Below are 17,268 nucleotides of genomic sequence, written 5' to 3' on the forward strand. Positions count from 1 at the left end.
ACTCAGAGAAAGAGAGAGCCCAGAAAGACTTTGATTGAAGTTTTCCAGGGCTTTTATCAAATTTGATTGATTCAGTGCCGCAACCCCCCCCCAATGCACATTCCCTCTTCCCTTCAACAGTGCTAATTAAATGAACATTTCTGAAGTCAATAGGTAGGGAGGGGGTCACTAAGCCTCCCCATGCAAAGGCGTGACTGGCAGTGAGACAATATCATTTACCAAGAAGTGCCACAACCCTCCTCCACAAAGATGCACATCCCCCTTTCCCTCCAACACAGTTAATTAAACCAACGTTTCCGAAGCCAATAGGCAGTGAGGGGTTAGTGCTTCTCCCCATGCAAGAACCTGATTGGCAGGGAGACAAAGCCATTGCCCAGGAAGCAACCCCCCCAATGCACTCATGCACATTGCACACATCCCCCTTTCTGCCAACAGAGTTAATTAGATGGCATAATACAACGTAAGGGTTCTCTCTCCTTGGGATCGAACTGGTAGACAATGGTGATAAGCATGCTGCTGCTGCCCCTGTGCCTGCCTGCTACAGCCACTATGCAGTAAGAACTTAAACAAAACATATGTTGGTGAGAAGTTGTCATTATAACTGGAAGCTGTTTTAATGAAATGAAACAGCAATTTCTATGTGTATTTCTGACTCATTTGTTTCATTTTACAAACCCCTATTGTATGCTCCATAATGGTATACAGTTATCCAAGAAACTGTTCCCCAGAATTGAAATATAATTTGTGTGTGTGTGTGTGTGTGTTGGTCCTGCTGAATCATACTAAATCTTTATCTAGTCCAGCATAGTCTTCTACAGTAGTTAATCAGAAGCTCCTAGAAAACCTATTTGCAGGGCACAGATTCCAAAGTTTCCCTCTGTTATCACTGTCATAGCAATTCAGAATACTTCCTTTAAACATGACAGTTTAATTTAGTCATCATGGCTAATGTCCACTGATGGACCTAATCCTTCATTATTCTGAATAATCCTTTTCAAATCTATGCCAATGGCCAATCTCTACATTTTATGACAATGAATTCTATGGATTAATTGTATTTCTTTGATTAATATGACCTAGTAAATGGGAGACCTGGGGGGGGGCAGGGACATTGGGGGGCAACTGTCAGAGATGGCATGAGGCCACTTGCATGGAAAACCCAGAAGTGATGTCACACCTTTCTAGGGATCACCTAGAAACTCTTTAGTAAAATCACAAAGTTTTTGATGGTTCTTTGGGAAGACTGACATCACTTCCAGGTTACCTGCTATAGGTCCAATGGCCATTTAAAAAAAACCTTGTGCTGCTGCTCTGAGTGGCAGCAGAAAAGAGGGGCAGGGAATCTCTCACACTCACTGGCAGTATGGCATCCCTATCAAGTGTGCAGAAACATATCAAAGCACCATCTTCCACCACCTGTGGGATGAATACCAGTATATACATGGTCATAGATCCAGAGGAGTTAGCCATGTTAGTCTGTAGTAGCTGCTGGACTCTTTTTGATTTTGCTACTACAGACTAACACGGCTAAGTCCTCTGAACCTTTACAGAAGCAAACTGATCTCCACATCAGAAGGAGCTGTTTGCATCTGCATATCAGAAGGAGATGTTTGCATCTATCCCGCCCCCCCTCCTCCTCTATATCTGACCAGTTTCTCTTTTTGCCCTCCATGCATCTGACAAAGAGAACTGTGATTCTCAAAAGCTTATGCTACAATAAAATTGGTTAGTCTTAAAGGTGCTACTGGACTCTTTTTGAGTATATACATGTTTACAGAACAGTTTTTAAAAATCCACCAAGGAAGAATAAAACTGTAGCATAATCCAACAAAATATTAAGCATTCTTTGTCCACTAATTTCACTTGGCTTAAGTATGTTTAATTTTCTGTTGGATTGTTGGATCTATAATATAAAGGAAGAAAATGATCTCCACATTAATACCAAGTTTAACATTATTTTTTACCTATTATGTGGCTTTGACATGTTGATTCAGGGATGGTGTCTTCGTCATCCTCCTGGAAGCTTTCAGTTACCACTGTTGCCTGTATCATATAATAAAGTAATTAAAAATTTCCCTAAATATCTGTTTCCAATATTATGACCAGAAATCATGAGATTTTGTACTACCTCTTTCCTACATGTAGTTTCTAAATGTTTTAATAAAAGCGATAATATGCAAATGTCAAGAAAAATAAGCTTGGGAAAGGTATGATTTGTCAAGAGGGAACATCTTATACTGTGATTTACTTTAATAAGAATAAAGAAGCATGCATCAGTCTCATGACCCAATGCTTATCTCTTTCCTGGAATGTCTCATTCATTTCATAGGAGGCGAACTTAATGTGTGACACTGTATCTCTTCTTTCTGTGTTGCAGTCATTAATGATGGCATCTTCTCCACCTCTCTTAAAAGGCATTTCATTACAAAGATGAAAAGCCCATCACAAGAATTTAAAAATTCATGAAAGACCAAAGGGTCAAAGTATACATTACATACCAACTATGTGTTACTTTCATCTGTGTTTTATGTTAACCTAGACCAAAGACTATAAGTCTAAGTGAAGTAATAGCATCAGGGGAAGGGGTTCCTTAACCCTTTCTCTTCCAGCCATTTTTCCATTCATAATGTCCATCCAAACTGCTTTTTTGCCTGTATCCTCCTGTTCAGGGGGGAAATCAGCTGGGATAGTTGATTTAGAGCAGATATCATGGGAAGAGAAAGTGCCAAGCATTCCTTGTCCAAGGCTCACAGCTGATTGAGGCTACTTAGTGGTGGAAAATAGCACATTATTTATATATAATGTCTAATTTGTAACCAAGTTCTCATTCTCATAAAACTGAATTTGGATACAGGCTGTTTCAATCTTCTGTTTTGCTGCCATAGATGAATGCCTAGAATGCTGCTTTGTCAACTAGTATGCTAAAGTTGCCTGAAAAACAAAGGTATGTCTGGGAAGAAATAATACAGTCCAACATAAATTTACCATTGCAACCTCAGAGTATCTTTCGCTGCTCTGCACTTCCAGATGATGCAGACAGCTCTTTTGGCAGGGCGTTATTCTCACACCCCTATGGTACATCATACCTGCATTTGTGGATTACCTACAGTGGAGAACCTTTCCCACTACCTACTTTATTGTCTATTATATAGTGTACCCAGTGCTAAACTTTTGGCTAGAATCCTATCAGTGACAAACACATACTCTGAAATCGAGAAGATTGTGTTTTTCTTATCTGACATTGATAATCACGTGTCCTATAGAGTCTCTCAGTTTGTACTCGCAGCCACAAAGATAAGATCTAAGGTGGTACTGAATGAGGCTGTTTTGTGACTCCTGGGATAGTCTGGCATACTGTATTGTTTTAATTAATTTTAGTAACCTATATAAACTGTGATAAGGGATTTAATTGTTTATTAGTCAATGTTTGGTGAATTGTGACGGCCGATGGCTATAGACAATAAACTCTTTTGACTTTGACTTTCCCATTGCATAACAATCTGAGAATGGCAATGTTCAGGCTGACCTGGAAGAGTTTCAAATGAAGCCAATATGCCCTCATTCCAGTGGATAGGAACCTCTTACATATATGCATGGACAACCACAAGGACGCCAATTTCTGTCAAGCTATATCATCTTGCTGTATTATTCATGTGAATTCCACAACCATGTTGTGGGATGAATCAATTGTGTGGGTCCTTCCCATTTTGCTGTTGATAAAGTATCTAACTGTAGACTTAAAATGAGGTTATTGTACTCGGAATTAGTAGATTTCCTTTACTATTCCAGAATTTCACTCTGCCCTACATACTGTTCCTCCAATAACTTGCAATTCAATAGTGTTATTTACTTATAAACTTAATTCCAGAATTTAAACATGTGCACTTGGCCATAACTTTTCAATTTTGTTCATCTCTCTCACTAATGTTACCTACACAGATAAAAATATTGCAAAAAAAACATTTACATAATGGATATATGAATTTATCAAGGTTCTTTGTGTGCATTGTTTCACTGATACGCACATTTATAAACATCACACTAAAAGAATCTTGATCCAACTATGCACACAGCTACATCAAGATTTCTTTTTTGCTGTGTTCTTCCAATGCATACATACACACTGGTATCATAGATAGTGGAAAAGATATATGATTGGAAGGAACAGAAACCCATGGTAAATTGCAAGTGCTTGGAGCTTTATATATAATTTGGAAATAAATAAATGAAGCAATCATGAATTCCTAATGTATCACTACTTTTTAAATAAGATGAAGAAGTTCAATATTGGAAGATACCAAGGGTGTCAAACCCAGGAAACTGGAAGTCAGAGTCCTCTACTTAATTCTTGTCCTACTGCAGCTTTAGGCATGCCAATCCATCTGAGCTTGAAGTGCCATTGTATAGTAATGTTCCACAACTGGTCACTCTGGGAAATGCAGCTTGGGTCAGCCCAGCAGGGGCAGGTGACTGAGAAAGCCTACTGCCTGCCTACAACCAAGTTGCTTGTTAAAGGTGTGTGCACTTCAAAAAATTTCATTTTAATTTCATTATTTCGGAAAGGGCATGTATGATTTCCCTCATCCTTAAACCACAAAAATGGCAACAGAGGCATTTTTAAAATTACTGAAATAATAAGTAGTTTATTTACATTAGAGGGAAAAGGTCAGTTGAAGTCAGAGATTGAAAATTTCTGAGGTAAAATTCAGAACATGCACAAACTTCCATTCTTATGCTCTTCACTGTTATTTAAGAAGTATGTTTTGAGGCTTTGGTCCCCTTGTTTTTCCCCAAGCAGTTTAGTGTATTTTCTTTCAGTATACTCTTTGTCTTCTAGGGTTAGAAGGCTGGTACCGACTTTCTAGTACCCCAATCCCCTTCTCTTCACATATCAGTCCATTCCTTCAGTTGTTAACTGAACCTGAAGGTCTCCACAGGCAGTTTTCAACCACACCCGACTAGGGATCTCTTCATTTTCCAGAGCTACCACCCTGTTTGACTGGGTAGGGAAAATCTCCTCTCCTTATAAGATCTACCTCTTTCTTTGGCCTGTTTGGAAGTCTGCACTTACTTCCTAAACCTCCTTGCCAACCTTCCCAGTTCTCCTGCTGGTGTTGAAACTGCTCTCCATGAGGACTCATCTCTCAGCTCCTTCACACTGGATCTCTCTCCGCTAGGAATGAAAAAAGATCCTCCTCTTTCCAGCTCAGGCTACCCAATCTGAAGCCTTGGAGTAGCTTGCCACTCAAAGCTCTCTGATTCTGAGAGGGATTACCCTTAACAGTCCTGCCAATGTGAGTGTACAGTCCTTACAGGCTTCTTTAAGACATGCAAACCATCCTAGCATGATTATCATTTCCTGATATTCTAGAAGTATTAGTAATTTCCAAAATGTGTTTGGGTAAATTTTATGGGTTTAGGAATATCGAGTATTGGTAGACCTGGCCTCCACTGTTTTCAGTGGGGGATATACCTGGTGACCAGAGACCAGGTCTGCCCCTCTTGATTCCAATGGGCGGTAGACCTCACACCCAAGTCCAGAAGCTACGTCTACTGTTTTCAACAGGTCTTGGATGCCAGGGCTACTGCACATTAAACAGTGCTAAAATAACCTCAAAGAATCCCAAAAATTTAGGAGCTAAATTTCAGGAACCCCAAAATTTCAGGAGTGCCTTGCTTTGTTTTGGGGTATTTCTGCTCCAAAATGAAACAGGGAATTTAGGGGCACTGTTTTGGCTTGGAAATTTCTGCATCCAAATGTGCACCCCTACTACTTGCCCTTGGCTTGTCCATTTCAGCTTCCTGCCCAGGACAAGCTGGTCTAGTTTAATTGATCCTGGCTGACACTGACATTAATGTTCGGAAACAAATTCAGATTAGTATACTTTTGAAGCATACCCTAGCTGTATATGTCAGCAAATATGCCTAGCATCCTAAGCAAATCCTTTGTGGTGTCTGTATACCCTTTTCAAGGTAGATGTGTTCATTGTAGCTAATGGAATGTGGGTTTTAAAAAATGTATGTACAAGTGCCAGGTAATGGCACTCTCTCTTGTACAGACTGCTCAGTACCAAGAGATAAGTGTTGTCTAAGTGATGGCATAATAGGCCCCTAAGCCTTTAATTAGCGCACTGAGAAAGAAAAGATTTAATTCTACAGCATATAAAAGAGACACTTTTGAAAATCCACTCTGAGGTGCATTAAAGTTAAAAAGCACATTTGATTTTGCCATTGAGATGAAATGAAATAGGTACATTCCATACCAGGTTTTGAAGTACAAGTGTTAGTTACTGGATTTGACCCTCATCTCGAAATGTACTTCACATTGTTACAGAGGGAGAAAAAAAGAAATCACCCCAGCACTGGGCTTTTGAAAAGGTTTATGCTGTTTTTCTCAAAAGGCATTTATTTTTCTTTTTTAAAGAAAAAGAATGCACAATGGGAAATACTACCACATGCTAGTGTTTTCAATCACAGCGATCTCTTTTTACTGAATTCTCTGCAATCTGATTCAAAGTAAGAAGACAACAAGGGGAACAACAAAAAAGACATGAACCATGCAATCCTAAACAGAGTTACACCTGCAAGATTCCATTTGAAGTCAGTAGGTTTAGAAGGATATAGCTTTGCTTAGGACTGCCATGCAAGCCCAGGAAATAAGATGCAGGGGCTATGCATTGACAGAGATTAAATTGCATGAATTTGGAAAGAGCTGAAATTCTCCACAATTTTCCAGTCATTAAAAAAAAAGATTTAAGAACAAATTCCAGGCATTCATCTTTCATTACAAATGGTCTCAATGTGTTAATGTTAGTTATTTCATTTCTAGAATAAAATTCAAGAAAATCCACATTTCAAAAACCCACAAAGATGAAGCATATAATGTAATCCCATCTTCCAAAACAATGTCCCAATAACACATTGCTTTTCAGCTTAAGAAAGTACAGTTTTGAGAACGAAAGGTAATGCTTTTCAGCATGACTAATTTGCCCTTAGAAGTTAAAGAGAAAATTAGCATTTCTTCATTATTTATGTATATTCACAACCATCTTTGTACTTCGCTGATAAAATGAAGTGTGTTCCTTGAAGATATACTTAAAGCTCTAAATGGCTATTATTGTTGCATTTGCAAAGACTTCACAAAATGAGACAAAAAATTCTGCAAATGACTGCACCATTAGACAATAATAAAAAAGTTAAAAAAGAAATTGTAGAAGCAGCATGTGTTTTTTTATACTTCTGTACAGTGAAGATATACCCTAAGCTGTCAGCACCATATTAAATGGGGCATAGTTAAATTGAGTGGCTGTGATAAGGGGCTTCGCTTTGCTATCAAAGTTCTAGATCAGCTGGATTGAATTTCCTGCATATTGCACATTTCCAGACTTTCATTCTCTCTCATTCCTTTCAGTGACATTACAAGGGCAGACTTAGATATGCTTATAATTTGTGGTTTTATAATGCAGGGGACATCTACATTTTCAAAGAAAAGATGATACCATAGAAGCTACAGGCCCCCAAAAGGGGACTTAAAAAGACAAAGAAAATGAAAAGTTTTCTAATGCACATACACTCAGAATATGACTTTAAGTCATTTTTAAACAAACGACCTTGCATATCCTTTAGTAAAGACATTATTTACATGAAAACAAAAAACCCTCGCCCCTTTGCCTGAATTGAAAGCAAGCCTGTAATACTTTAACCTTAAGCACCCAGATATCAATACTAAGATAATAGGTTTTTCAATTCCCATTATGAAACCTTTTGAAAAGCTTTAGAATATGACCCTGAGAAATATTAAATGCTTCATATTTAAAACTTTCTCATAAGAAATAGTAGCAGGTGTAGATGAAATTTACTCACCTTTTTCAGAGCTACAAGAACAGAAATATGGACTGAATAGTTGTTCAATTATGGCCTCTTAAGAGATTAATTGGTGGAACTTTAGATGGTTTTCTGATAATCTTGAAATGCATATATTGGAAGTTTGACATTTTAGCTTTATTGGATAGCTTATTTTATGTACGAATTCCTGACAACTAAATTTTAAAGACAGTTATTAAAGGTGATCCTAGTCAAGAGTTCATCACAAAGAACACGAGTAACTATTTCTTGGGTAAACATATCAATCATTTATTTGTTGCTGCAGTCACTTCCTTGTTCTTGTTTTCAGATTGTTTTTAGTTACTCATTTTATTGCTTAATGCTTAGAATTGTGTTTTTTAGGAAAGCATGTTGGCTTTCTACCTCTCACAAGGAAATCTCCTTATGAGACCCAGTAAGCATGTGTCAATAGCAGTGCTGCCTTTAAAAGGGAAGAGGCTAAGGAAGATTTGCCAGGGCTCTGCTCTATACTAAGTACAAGAAGAGCCAGATAGGGGAGGAGGACTCCTGTGAATCATAACTCCTCCCCTCTCTGATGCCACAAGAGACGTAGCTCAATGGCCAAAACTGAAGCACTGCCTATGACAACCACTAAATAAAAACTTTAAAAACAACTACACACAGCCACAACAACAACCAGTTCATCATATATAAAGACTGGATCCAAAGAACAGCAAGCAATGTATTATTTTCAGAACAAAATGTACCTGCTTTTTTCTGACTTCTGCAGCTCCGTGGATTACTTGAGAGCAATCTTGAGGATTAGGGGAACACCTCCGGATTAGAGGCAGGCAAGAACAGGGAAAAAACTGAACACAATGTTCGTTGTTCGTTGCCATCCACGAACAGGGATTCACAAACATTGGCGGACATGACATGTTCATGAACATGTTCGTAGTTGGAGGTTCGTGGGAGCTAGAATGCCCCCCTTGGGACTTAGCTGAACTTGAGCCAGGAAAGGCACGATCCATGAGTCTCTCCCTTTAATGTCACTTTCTCTTCACAGTGGCAAAAACTGGACTGTCTGCTGGAAGCTACTTTGAGGGGTTACAAACTGACCTTCTCAATGTCCAATACCCACCAAAGTTGCAGGGGACATAGTCCTCACTTTCCTCTGAAGCCCTCCAAGTTTCAGAGAGATTGGACCCCAGGAAAGCCACAATCCATGGGTACTTTCCTTTCCTGTCATTTCTCAGTGGCAAAAACTGGACTGTCTGCTGGAAGCTACTTTGAGGGGTTACAAGCCAGAAGGAAAGCTGGAAGGAGATCAGACCGAGTTCAGACAGTCCATGCCTATGTTGCCAGGGGAATTGATTGAAAGGCGCCAGACTGTCTGGCTTTATGAAGGGCTGACAAACGCCACAAAGAGGCTTGGAATGAATACATGTGCCGGGAATGGGGCCTCACGAACAGCTTGCTTGCAAACAGCTGATTGGGCTGTTTGTGGCTTTTTTGTGTTCATATTGCTGTTCTTGCCCACCTCTACTCTGAATGCAGTGTGAAAGACTGCAGAAGAAGCAGGGAATCAGCAAAAGTGGCTGATCTCTCTGTGGGGAGCAGAAGTAATGGCACCTGTGGATCAAGACCACAGGGGTGCCTAACAGAAAGGCTAATAAAGAATACAACATCTCTCTTATTTTTTTTCCTAAAGGTATCAAGGAATAACATCTCAATTTTAAGAGAAGATCATTCTACAGTTTCTGAACTGGTTTTCTCCTTTCAGTCATGGAAGAGTTTCCCTCAAGTGGAGAAGGAATATGAAGCAGGGTTTGGATTCCAGAGCACAGGCATGAGGTTTAACATAAGGACACGTATTAGTCTAGGGATAGGTAGGCAATACAATTGATTAAAGAGCAGCAATGTTTTTATGTGATATGATGACAGGGATAATGATGATATTATTGTTGTTGTTGTTTTAATTTTGAGCATGATTTATATTAACATAATTGAACAGCCAAGCTAGACCGGCAGCTGTGACATTAATGTATCATTCCACAACTGTAACAAGTATATTTTCAGTATATAAAGGCATATACCTTGTCATGATACTGTAATGGAATAAACTAAGCACCAAACAACATAATGCTTCATTGTTGTGTAGAACTCACCAATGTCTCATTTGGTATTTCCATATCAGCCTTTGTTTTGCTGTTTTTCTTCCGGTTTCCTTGAGTGCTGATAGAGTTGCTGGGGAGAGAAGAGCCCTGGGAACTGCCCTTCGACATCTTCCTGTAGGAAACATTATTTGATCCGCTTTCTGTCTGCTGGGCTGCTTTCTTATCAACTCTGCAGGTAGAAAGTGATTCCTCTGATAAATTACATTGCCCTCCTTCAATCACTCTACTTTCCCCATTCCATAATGTTAAGCAGAACCTCTCAGTATCTTTCTCCCTGTAGACCTTTGCGTGATAAATGTTTCTAACTAGCCTTGATCAAATCTGTCACTTGCAATTTCAGGTACTGTATCAATTTAGTCTTTCATATATAATTTATTTTAAATTTTCAGTGATTATGGAGCAAACTGGGAAAACACTGTCAAGCTGTAGCCTAAGGTTAGGGTAGCCATAAATGTAATTAATTTAGGCTAGTTATCCAGTATATATTTACTAACAAGAATCAGTGGTATTGGGATACATAAAAACCAGACACCGCATATTCTTTATTGCATGCTATTTACTTATTACTTTTTTAAAAATCTACTATGGTTTAAAATATATATTTACTTTTGTAAGATTTAATAATCTTTAATGTCATGAGCAGGAACAGACAATCAGAATAGTAATGTGTTATAGCCCTTTATGGGGCGGTATAATTTTCAACTGTGGATGGCACATTTTTCAATGTATTCCCATATTTAAAAAGAAAACTACATCATATTAATACAAAATTGTTATGCTTAGAAAAAAGGCCTTTGACACACTATTTTTTAAAGATATGGGTGAGCACTGAAACATGTGATCTCCTTTCTGCTGTCTGAAATTGTACAGCCTAGCAAAGCCTACATAGTATGACTGCTCTGATTGTTTACTCCTGCTCAAATAAACCATGTCATAGCTATTGTTTCCCAAGTTCATTTATTTTATTTATGTCATTTATAGTCTGCCTTTCTCACTGAGACTGAAGGCGAATTACACAGTGTGAGATGAGTACAGTCAATATCAAGAACATTTCCTCCATCTGAACATAGACAAAGGCCATTGCTCCTCCTGGATCTATTCAGCCTTTGACACAGTAGACCATGCCATCCTGTTGAGGCATCTAGAGACAGAAGTGGGCATCAAAGGATGTGCCTCGGACTGGTTTAAACCATTTCTCATGGAACGGACTCAAAGGGTTGCCGTTGGAGATCAATTATCTCCAGAATGGGAACTTCTTGCAGGGTCCCACAGGGCGCAGTTTTATCTCCCATGTTATTCAACCTCTACGTAAAGCCTTTAAGAGAACTCATTCGCAGCTATGTTGGATGTCATCAGTATGCAAATGACACCCAACTCTGTATCTCACTATCCAGGCCCCCACAAGATTCAGTAGAAATCTTGGATCGCTGCCTGACAGTTGTGGTGAAATGTCTGAAAAACAAACGAAATTAAACCCAGACAAGACGAAAGTGTTGCTTGTTGGGAGGGCAGAGATCCTGAAGGACATTGTTACCCCCCCCCCCTTTCAATGGAGTTCAATGCTGCTAAAACTTTCTTTCTACTCTGGGGGACATAATCCAAAGTAGCACAAGTGAACTCCGTTGATGGAGATGTCTGTGGAGGTGAAGAAAAGAGAGTCCCTTTTTCCTGCAACAACTGGCTTCCTATTGCTTACTTGTTGCAAATGGATTTTTAATGACAGAGGGAGTTTAAACATTAGCTTGAGATGTGCTATGGCAAAAGGCATACAAAGAGATACTCTCTGGAGGAAAAAAAGCAGTCCTATTGCAAAGATGCAAGGGACTTGCTTGGCAAAGTCATATGGTTTAAATATAAAAGCAACTAAAACAGGAGACTAAAGAGAATGAAATCTGAGTATCTGTAATAGTCTGAATCTATACATCCAGAAGGCCTTACCTGTGTAAAAGCTCTTTCATAAAATTGTCTTTTCCTGAGATAGCAGAGCCATTCTTTTGTTCACAGCTAGTTTGGCTGAGACTGTTTTGTGTGGGTTTGACCATTTTCTTGCCTTTTGGAATACTATCTAAAATACTGGAATTCAAGCTTTTCTTATTTAGCTCATTTTCTGCTTCACAGTGCAATTCAGTTTTCTTTTTGTCTTTCCTTTTTTCTGATTTTGTTTGCTTACTCCCAAACCCTAAACTTTTTGCTTCTTTCTTCTCTATCTTTACTTTGGAAACGTCTGCTTTCCTACCACTCAGGGCTGGGAGTTTACTTTTACGAAACCCAAACCAGTTAGCAATAGAAGGTCCTCCACTCTTTTGCTTTGTCTCAGGGGTAGGAGATCTGCTTTGCCCTTGCCCCTTTTGCATATTTGCTTGGATGCATAGCATGACTTTTTCTTCTATTGTAGGTTGTGCAACAGATGTCAAAACATTCTCTGAGGCCTCAGGTACATTCAGGCTGGCTTCCTGCAAAAGCATCTTGTTTTCTTCATGTTTACAAGGACATGGTATACTGTCTAGATTTTTCTGAAGTGGCAATATTTGTTCTGATGAAATACTGGTTGATGACTCCAATGCCATTTCTGCTTGTGTGACACATTTTTTGCTTACTGGGTGATGTTTAGAAATCTCACTGCCCTTTTCATCATCAGCACATCTACTTTGGACATTTCTCTGAGATGGTGATTTGTTGCCCTCGTTTGTTGAAATGCTGTAAAATAAATCCCCTTTTGGAGATGTCTGGAATGGCATGTTGCTTGGGCTGTCCACCTGACTACTGCAACTGCTCATGCTTCCGTAAGATCCCTGTCTGGAGTAGGTGACCTGTGGGACTTTTGTTGTGCTTGAAACTGTATCAGATGCCATTGGTGACCCAGCAGAAGTCTGCCTGGTTAAAGAATTTCCTCGTTCAAATGTATTGGTAATAATTTGTGTTCGTACCTTTCCAAGCCCTTCCGCTGAAGGCATAGGTGATTTTTCTCCTGTATGAATACTGAAACTTTGACTACGGGCCTTTGCTCCATTCATTCCTAGAGCGGGTTTCAGGTATGTTTTATTACTAGAAGTAACAGATTTTTTAACTAATTTGTTCTTTAAGCCATCCCCTCTGTCCATTAAATTGATGGTCTCAGGTGAAACAGAAGAAACTATATCCATACCGAGCTCCTTAGCAGAACATTCTTTTGTTTCACCCTTTGTACAAGGGCTCCTTAATTCAATATCTGCTGTATCTAAGGTGGTTTGTGATACAGATCTACCTCCCCTGCATTTACCAGGATTTACGTAGCTTTTGGAGGCAGCATTCATACTATCTTTTTCCTGCTTCCCTGGTATGGTACAGCTTTTTCTGAGAAGATGAGGTGATTTTATGAGTAATTTAAGTCCAGCAGGCAGATGGGGCTTCAGTCCTTTGTCTGGCATGGTTCCAGCTTCACCGCCCTGAGGCAAAAACGATAATGGGGAGTGACTAATCTGAGGCAGAAAAGGCTCACCAATCATTACTGTGTGACAATCTGACGATATGGGGAAACTGCTTGCGATCTTATGTTTCAGAGGTGTTCCAACATCCTCAGACAATGACCCATTTTTCAGTGGATTTATATCTTGTGACGGGCATGCTGAGAGGACATCTTTGGAATGATACAGTTCTTGATTACTGCAGGGTACAGACTGGTTTGAAGTTTTTGGAGAATTTTTCTTTGACAAAACTTTTGGAGTGCCCTGGCATATTCCAGAGGAGGGCTCAGAGAGGCTTTTGCTTTGTGTAAAGTGGTTTAATTCAGTTTTGGCTGTTGCAGGGGGTTTGTTGTTTTGCATTTCACATGTAGTGATACTAAGAGAAGCACACTTTGACTTTCCTTTCAGTGGTGACAATTTTACTGCATTTTTTGCTGCTCCAATAGGAGAATTTGGCCCTGTTTTTCTAGGTGCAGGTGGTGAATGTTCATAGTCTAATCTTATCAGTAGGGAAGCTGACTTCCCTGGAGGGAGTGGTGGTGATGTAGATATGGTTTCTGCAGAAGGGAAATCACAACTAATATCTCTAGTTGGAGGTTCTCCACAATCATTGGCATCTGTAAAATGCTGAGGCAATGAAGAAGATTCTGGAAGTTGACTCTTGGGCCAATCTTTTCTGCTCAGGATTTTAGAATTTTCGGGAGGGTGGTTTAAGAGGTTTGGGATATCCAAATCTATTTGTGAATCAGAATTTTGAGTTGGGCTTTGTGTCTTTTTAAACGTCAAACATTTTACAGGGGACAATGGAGATTTTTCCAGGGTTATAGGGCAATGTGAAGAGTTTGCAGAAAAATCCTCACTCACTGTTACTTTCGTTTTATGAGGTGAAAACTTACTTCTGCTGGGTATTTTAGTCAACTTTTGCTTTTGATTAATACCTGACTGTATACAAGGAGGAGAGTTGGCCTTGGAAGAAATACTGCTAACTGGAATCATTAGCTTTTGCTGTGGACTATTCTGAAACACGAGTCTATCAAAATGTACAAGAGATTCATTGTTGCAGGTGGTGGGAATAACTACATGTTCATTTTCTAGCTTATACTGGTGAATCTGTCTCTCAGTTTCATTGTCAGACGTTTGCAAAATGTTGCAGTTCTGAGCATCAGTTCTTTTTTGCAAATTTGCTATTCCCTGAGGTAAACATTCAGTGTATTCTCTGTTGGGCCCAGTGTATGGGTGGTTTATTGACAGTTCATTTCTAGTTACAGTGACAACTCCAGTTTGATGTGAACTGAATTCAATAGGTTTTCCGTCTTCAGCATCAAAAATTACAGTAATGCATTCTTCTGAGGAAGTCTTCTTTATAACTTTTTGTTGCTTAATGAAATTGCATGCCTTCAGCCTAATGTCTGTAGAAGAGTGTACCTGTTTTTCTTCCTTTTCAGAAGATTTTACCAGCACATCAGTGCTCTCTGCATGCTTGACAACAAAGGGAATTAATGACAAATCTGATGGACTTTTTTCATCACTACTTTCTATATGTAATTCATCCAGGACTTCATTGTCATCGGTGTCAGAGAGGTGTAAATTAAGGTCCTTCCAGCCCACATTAACAGGACTGTTGTCTGTGTCTAACACAGGCAGCTCAACATTTGTGCATGATTTTGCCTCTGACTGAAATTCATGGCCAAAACTAGTCAGTTTTTCAGGTCTTTCCTTTGAACCAAAACACGAGCCTCTTTCTGGTAAATGTCTTCTCTCAGGCTCCCAACCAAACAGGCTGTCAGAAATACTGTGAGTTAATTTATTACAGTAGTGCCAACAGTCTTTACTTGGAACGTCATACAGCAGTGCTAACGAGGAAGACTCGTCATCAGCATCCTCATGCGAATCTGAATCATATGTGAAGGTTTTCTGGTGCTCCATGCAAATAGCGTCCATTTCTTCTGACATGTGATTCACCTTTTCTTTATGACTGCTGCACTTAATTCCAGGGGAATAGATTCCTTCATTAGAATCCATGCAGTCTTTGTATCCCCATTTGGATATGATGGAAGGTGGCTCAAGAAGTATTTTTCGCTTTTGTAGCATCTTCAGCCCTTCCAAAATGTGGTTTTCTTTGATTCGGGTGGGAGGTAGATCTTCAGCAGGACTAGAAAGGTTGCTGGGGAGCGAGGAACCAATGCTTACTCTTTTATCCCAATTTACTGATGACTAATTTTAAGAAAGGAGAGAGAAATTTTGATCATCACGTAATTAATAAACATATATAAGAAAAAATAACTTTTTAGTAGATAGCCTAGAGACAAAAATATACATTTCCACCACAATGTTAAAGAAAGGCTATTTTTATCCTTCTCTTCCATGTTTGTCAAACAGCCTGTATCACCTTTATATCTCCTTCATTTATAACATTTTTTCTTTGTTGTTTTTCTTCATGCCTATGAAGAATTATGCCCCACCCTAAAGAGTTTGATATTTTAGAGCCCCAAAAGCCTAATCCTCACACTGCTATCCAAATTAATCAAAGAAATCTGTCCTTTTATGTTTTATAGTGTGCAAGGATAATATTTCAACCTGACTGCTTGATTAGAAAACCTTAACTCTTGTTTGCATGATTTGCTACTGAGTGCCTAATGTAAAAAAAGAAACACTTTGGAAGAACTGTTTACCTTTGCTAATTGCATAAATCCAGTATGATAGGTAAATCACAAAAGTGTACACAGCAGAAATATCAAGCAAAGATAATAGAAAAGCAATGAATTTGAGCAAAAGAAATAGAAAATGATGCTGAGGGCATTTCTGAGCTGGAGGGAATGAGGTGTGCTTCTTTCATTACACCTTTGGTTGTAAAAGTCCATAAAAAGGGCCACTTATATTGAAATCTGAGATGGCCTATGGTTAGGCTCATATTTTTTCTTTAGGTATATCCTAAAATAAATATAGGATTTTACTTCCATATATAAAATTCAACAGCACTCTCATAAGAATATAACTCTCTTGCCTTGTATTAATGCAGTAACTTGTCCAGCTAACACAACAGCTGCCACCAGAGATACTGTGACAATACTTCCCCTGAGGAGCATAGCTGTCCTTACTTGTGGAGAAGGAGTTGGGGGCAGAAATGTGGTAGCGCAGTATAGAACAATCAGTTAAACAACGAATTATTTTCTCTTTGTTCTGAACTTTACTATGTTCTGAATTTTATTATGCATGCAGGCCTGAAGAAGGTAATGAATTTGTAAATAAAGTCATCTGGCATACTCTTTTTTTACCAGAGGTAAACTGCTTATAATAAATATAACTGGCAGAAAAACATATCACATCTTGCCCTCCATATCATCAATGAGGTCTCAGATATGTTGGCATGAATGACAGGTTTCATGAATAAAGTTGTCTAGTGTGTTCTAATATGAGATGCTTTGATGCAAATCTAAGCTGTTATCTGTATAGAGCAGGAGCCATCAACACTGGAGCTTATGGTTTGGATCCAAAAACTTAGAGCTCTGTTCACTCATGGAGTTCCATTTTCAGGAATGATCTTTAACACATCAGTCTTCTACATCTCTCCCATGCCACTCAAAAAGCTGATTCTGAGATGTGGGGACCTTCAGGAACAGCTCTGGATGCTGTACGTGGGGAGAGGCAGCATCTTGAACCAGTATAAATTGCAGAAATGCCCATGCACTCCTGAGCAAGCTCTCTGCTTGAAGAAGGTGATCTTTGGCTTTAACCTTATGCAGTGCCGGATCCAGGCGCGTGGGTGCCCAGGGCAAACCTTGCCCGGGTGCTCCGCACGCACAGTGTGCACGCGCTCCCGGCGC

General features: G+C 39.2%; 1 protein-coding gene across 1 annotated transcript in view; it reads right to left on the minus strand.

The window, feature by feature from the left end:
- Positions 1-17,268, minus strand: part of NCKAP5 (NCK associated protein 5) — a 526,585-nt gene that overhangs the window by 101,708 nt on the left and 407,609 nt on the right. The window contains exons 12-14 of the mRNA XM_054970102.1: positions 11,940-15,658; positions 9,993-10,170; positions 1,965-2,043 (exon numbers count right to left, since the gene is read on the minus strand). Of these exons, the coding sequence (XP_054826077.1) occupies positions 1,965-2,043; positions 9,993-10,170; positions 11,940-15,658 (3,976 nt within the window). The remainder of the gene's footprint in view (positions 1-1,964; positions 2,044-9,992; positions 10,171-11,939; positions 15,659-17,268) is intronic.

This window comes from Eublepharis macularius, chromosome 2 (genome assembly GCF_028583425.1).
Source record: "Eublepharis macularius isolate TG4126 chromosome 2, MPM_Emac_v1.0, whole genome shotgun sequence".
Classification (NCBI taxonomy): domain Eukaryota; kingdom Metazoa; phylum Chordata; class Lepidosauria; order Squamata; family Eublepharidae; genus Eublepharis; species Eublepharis macularius.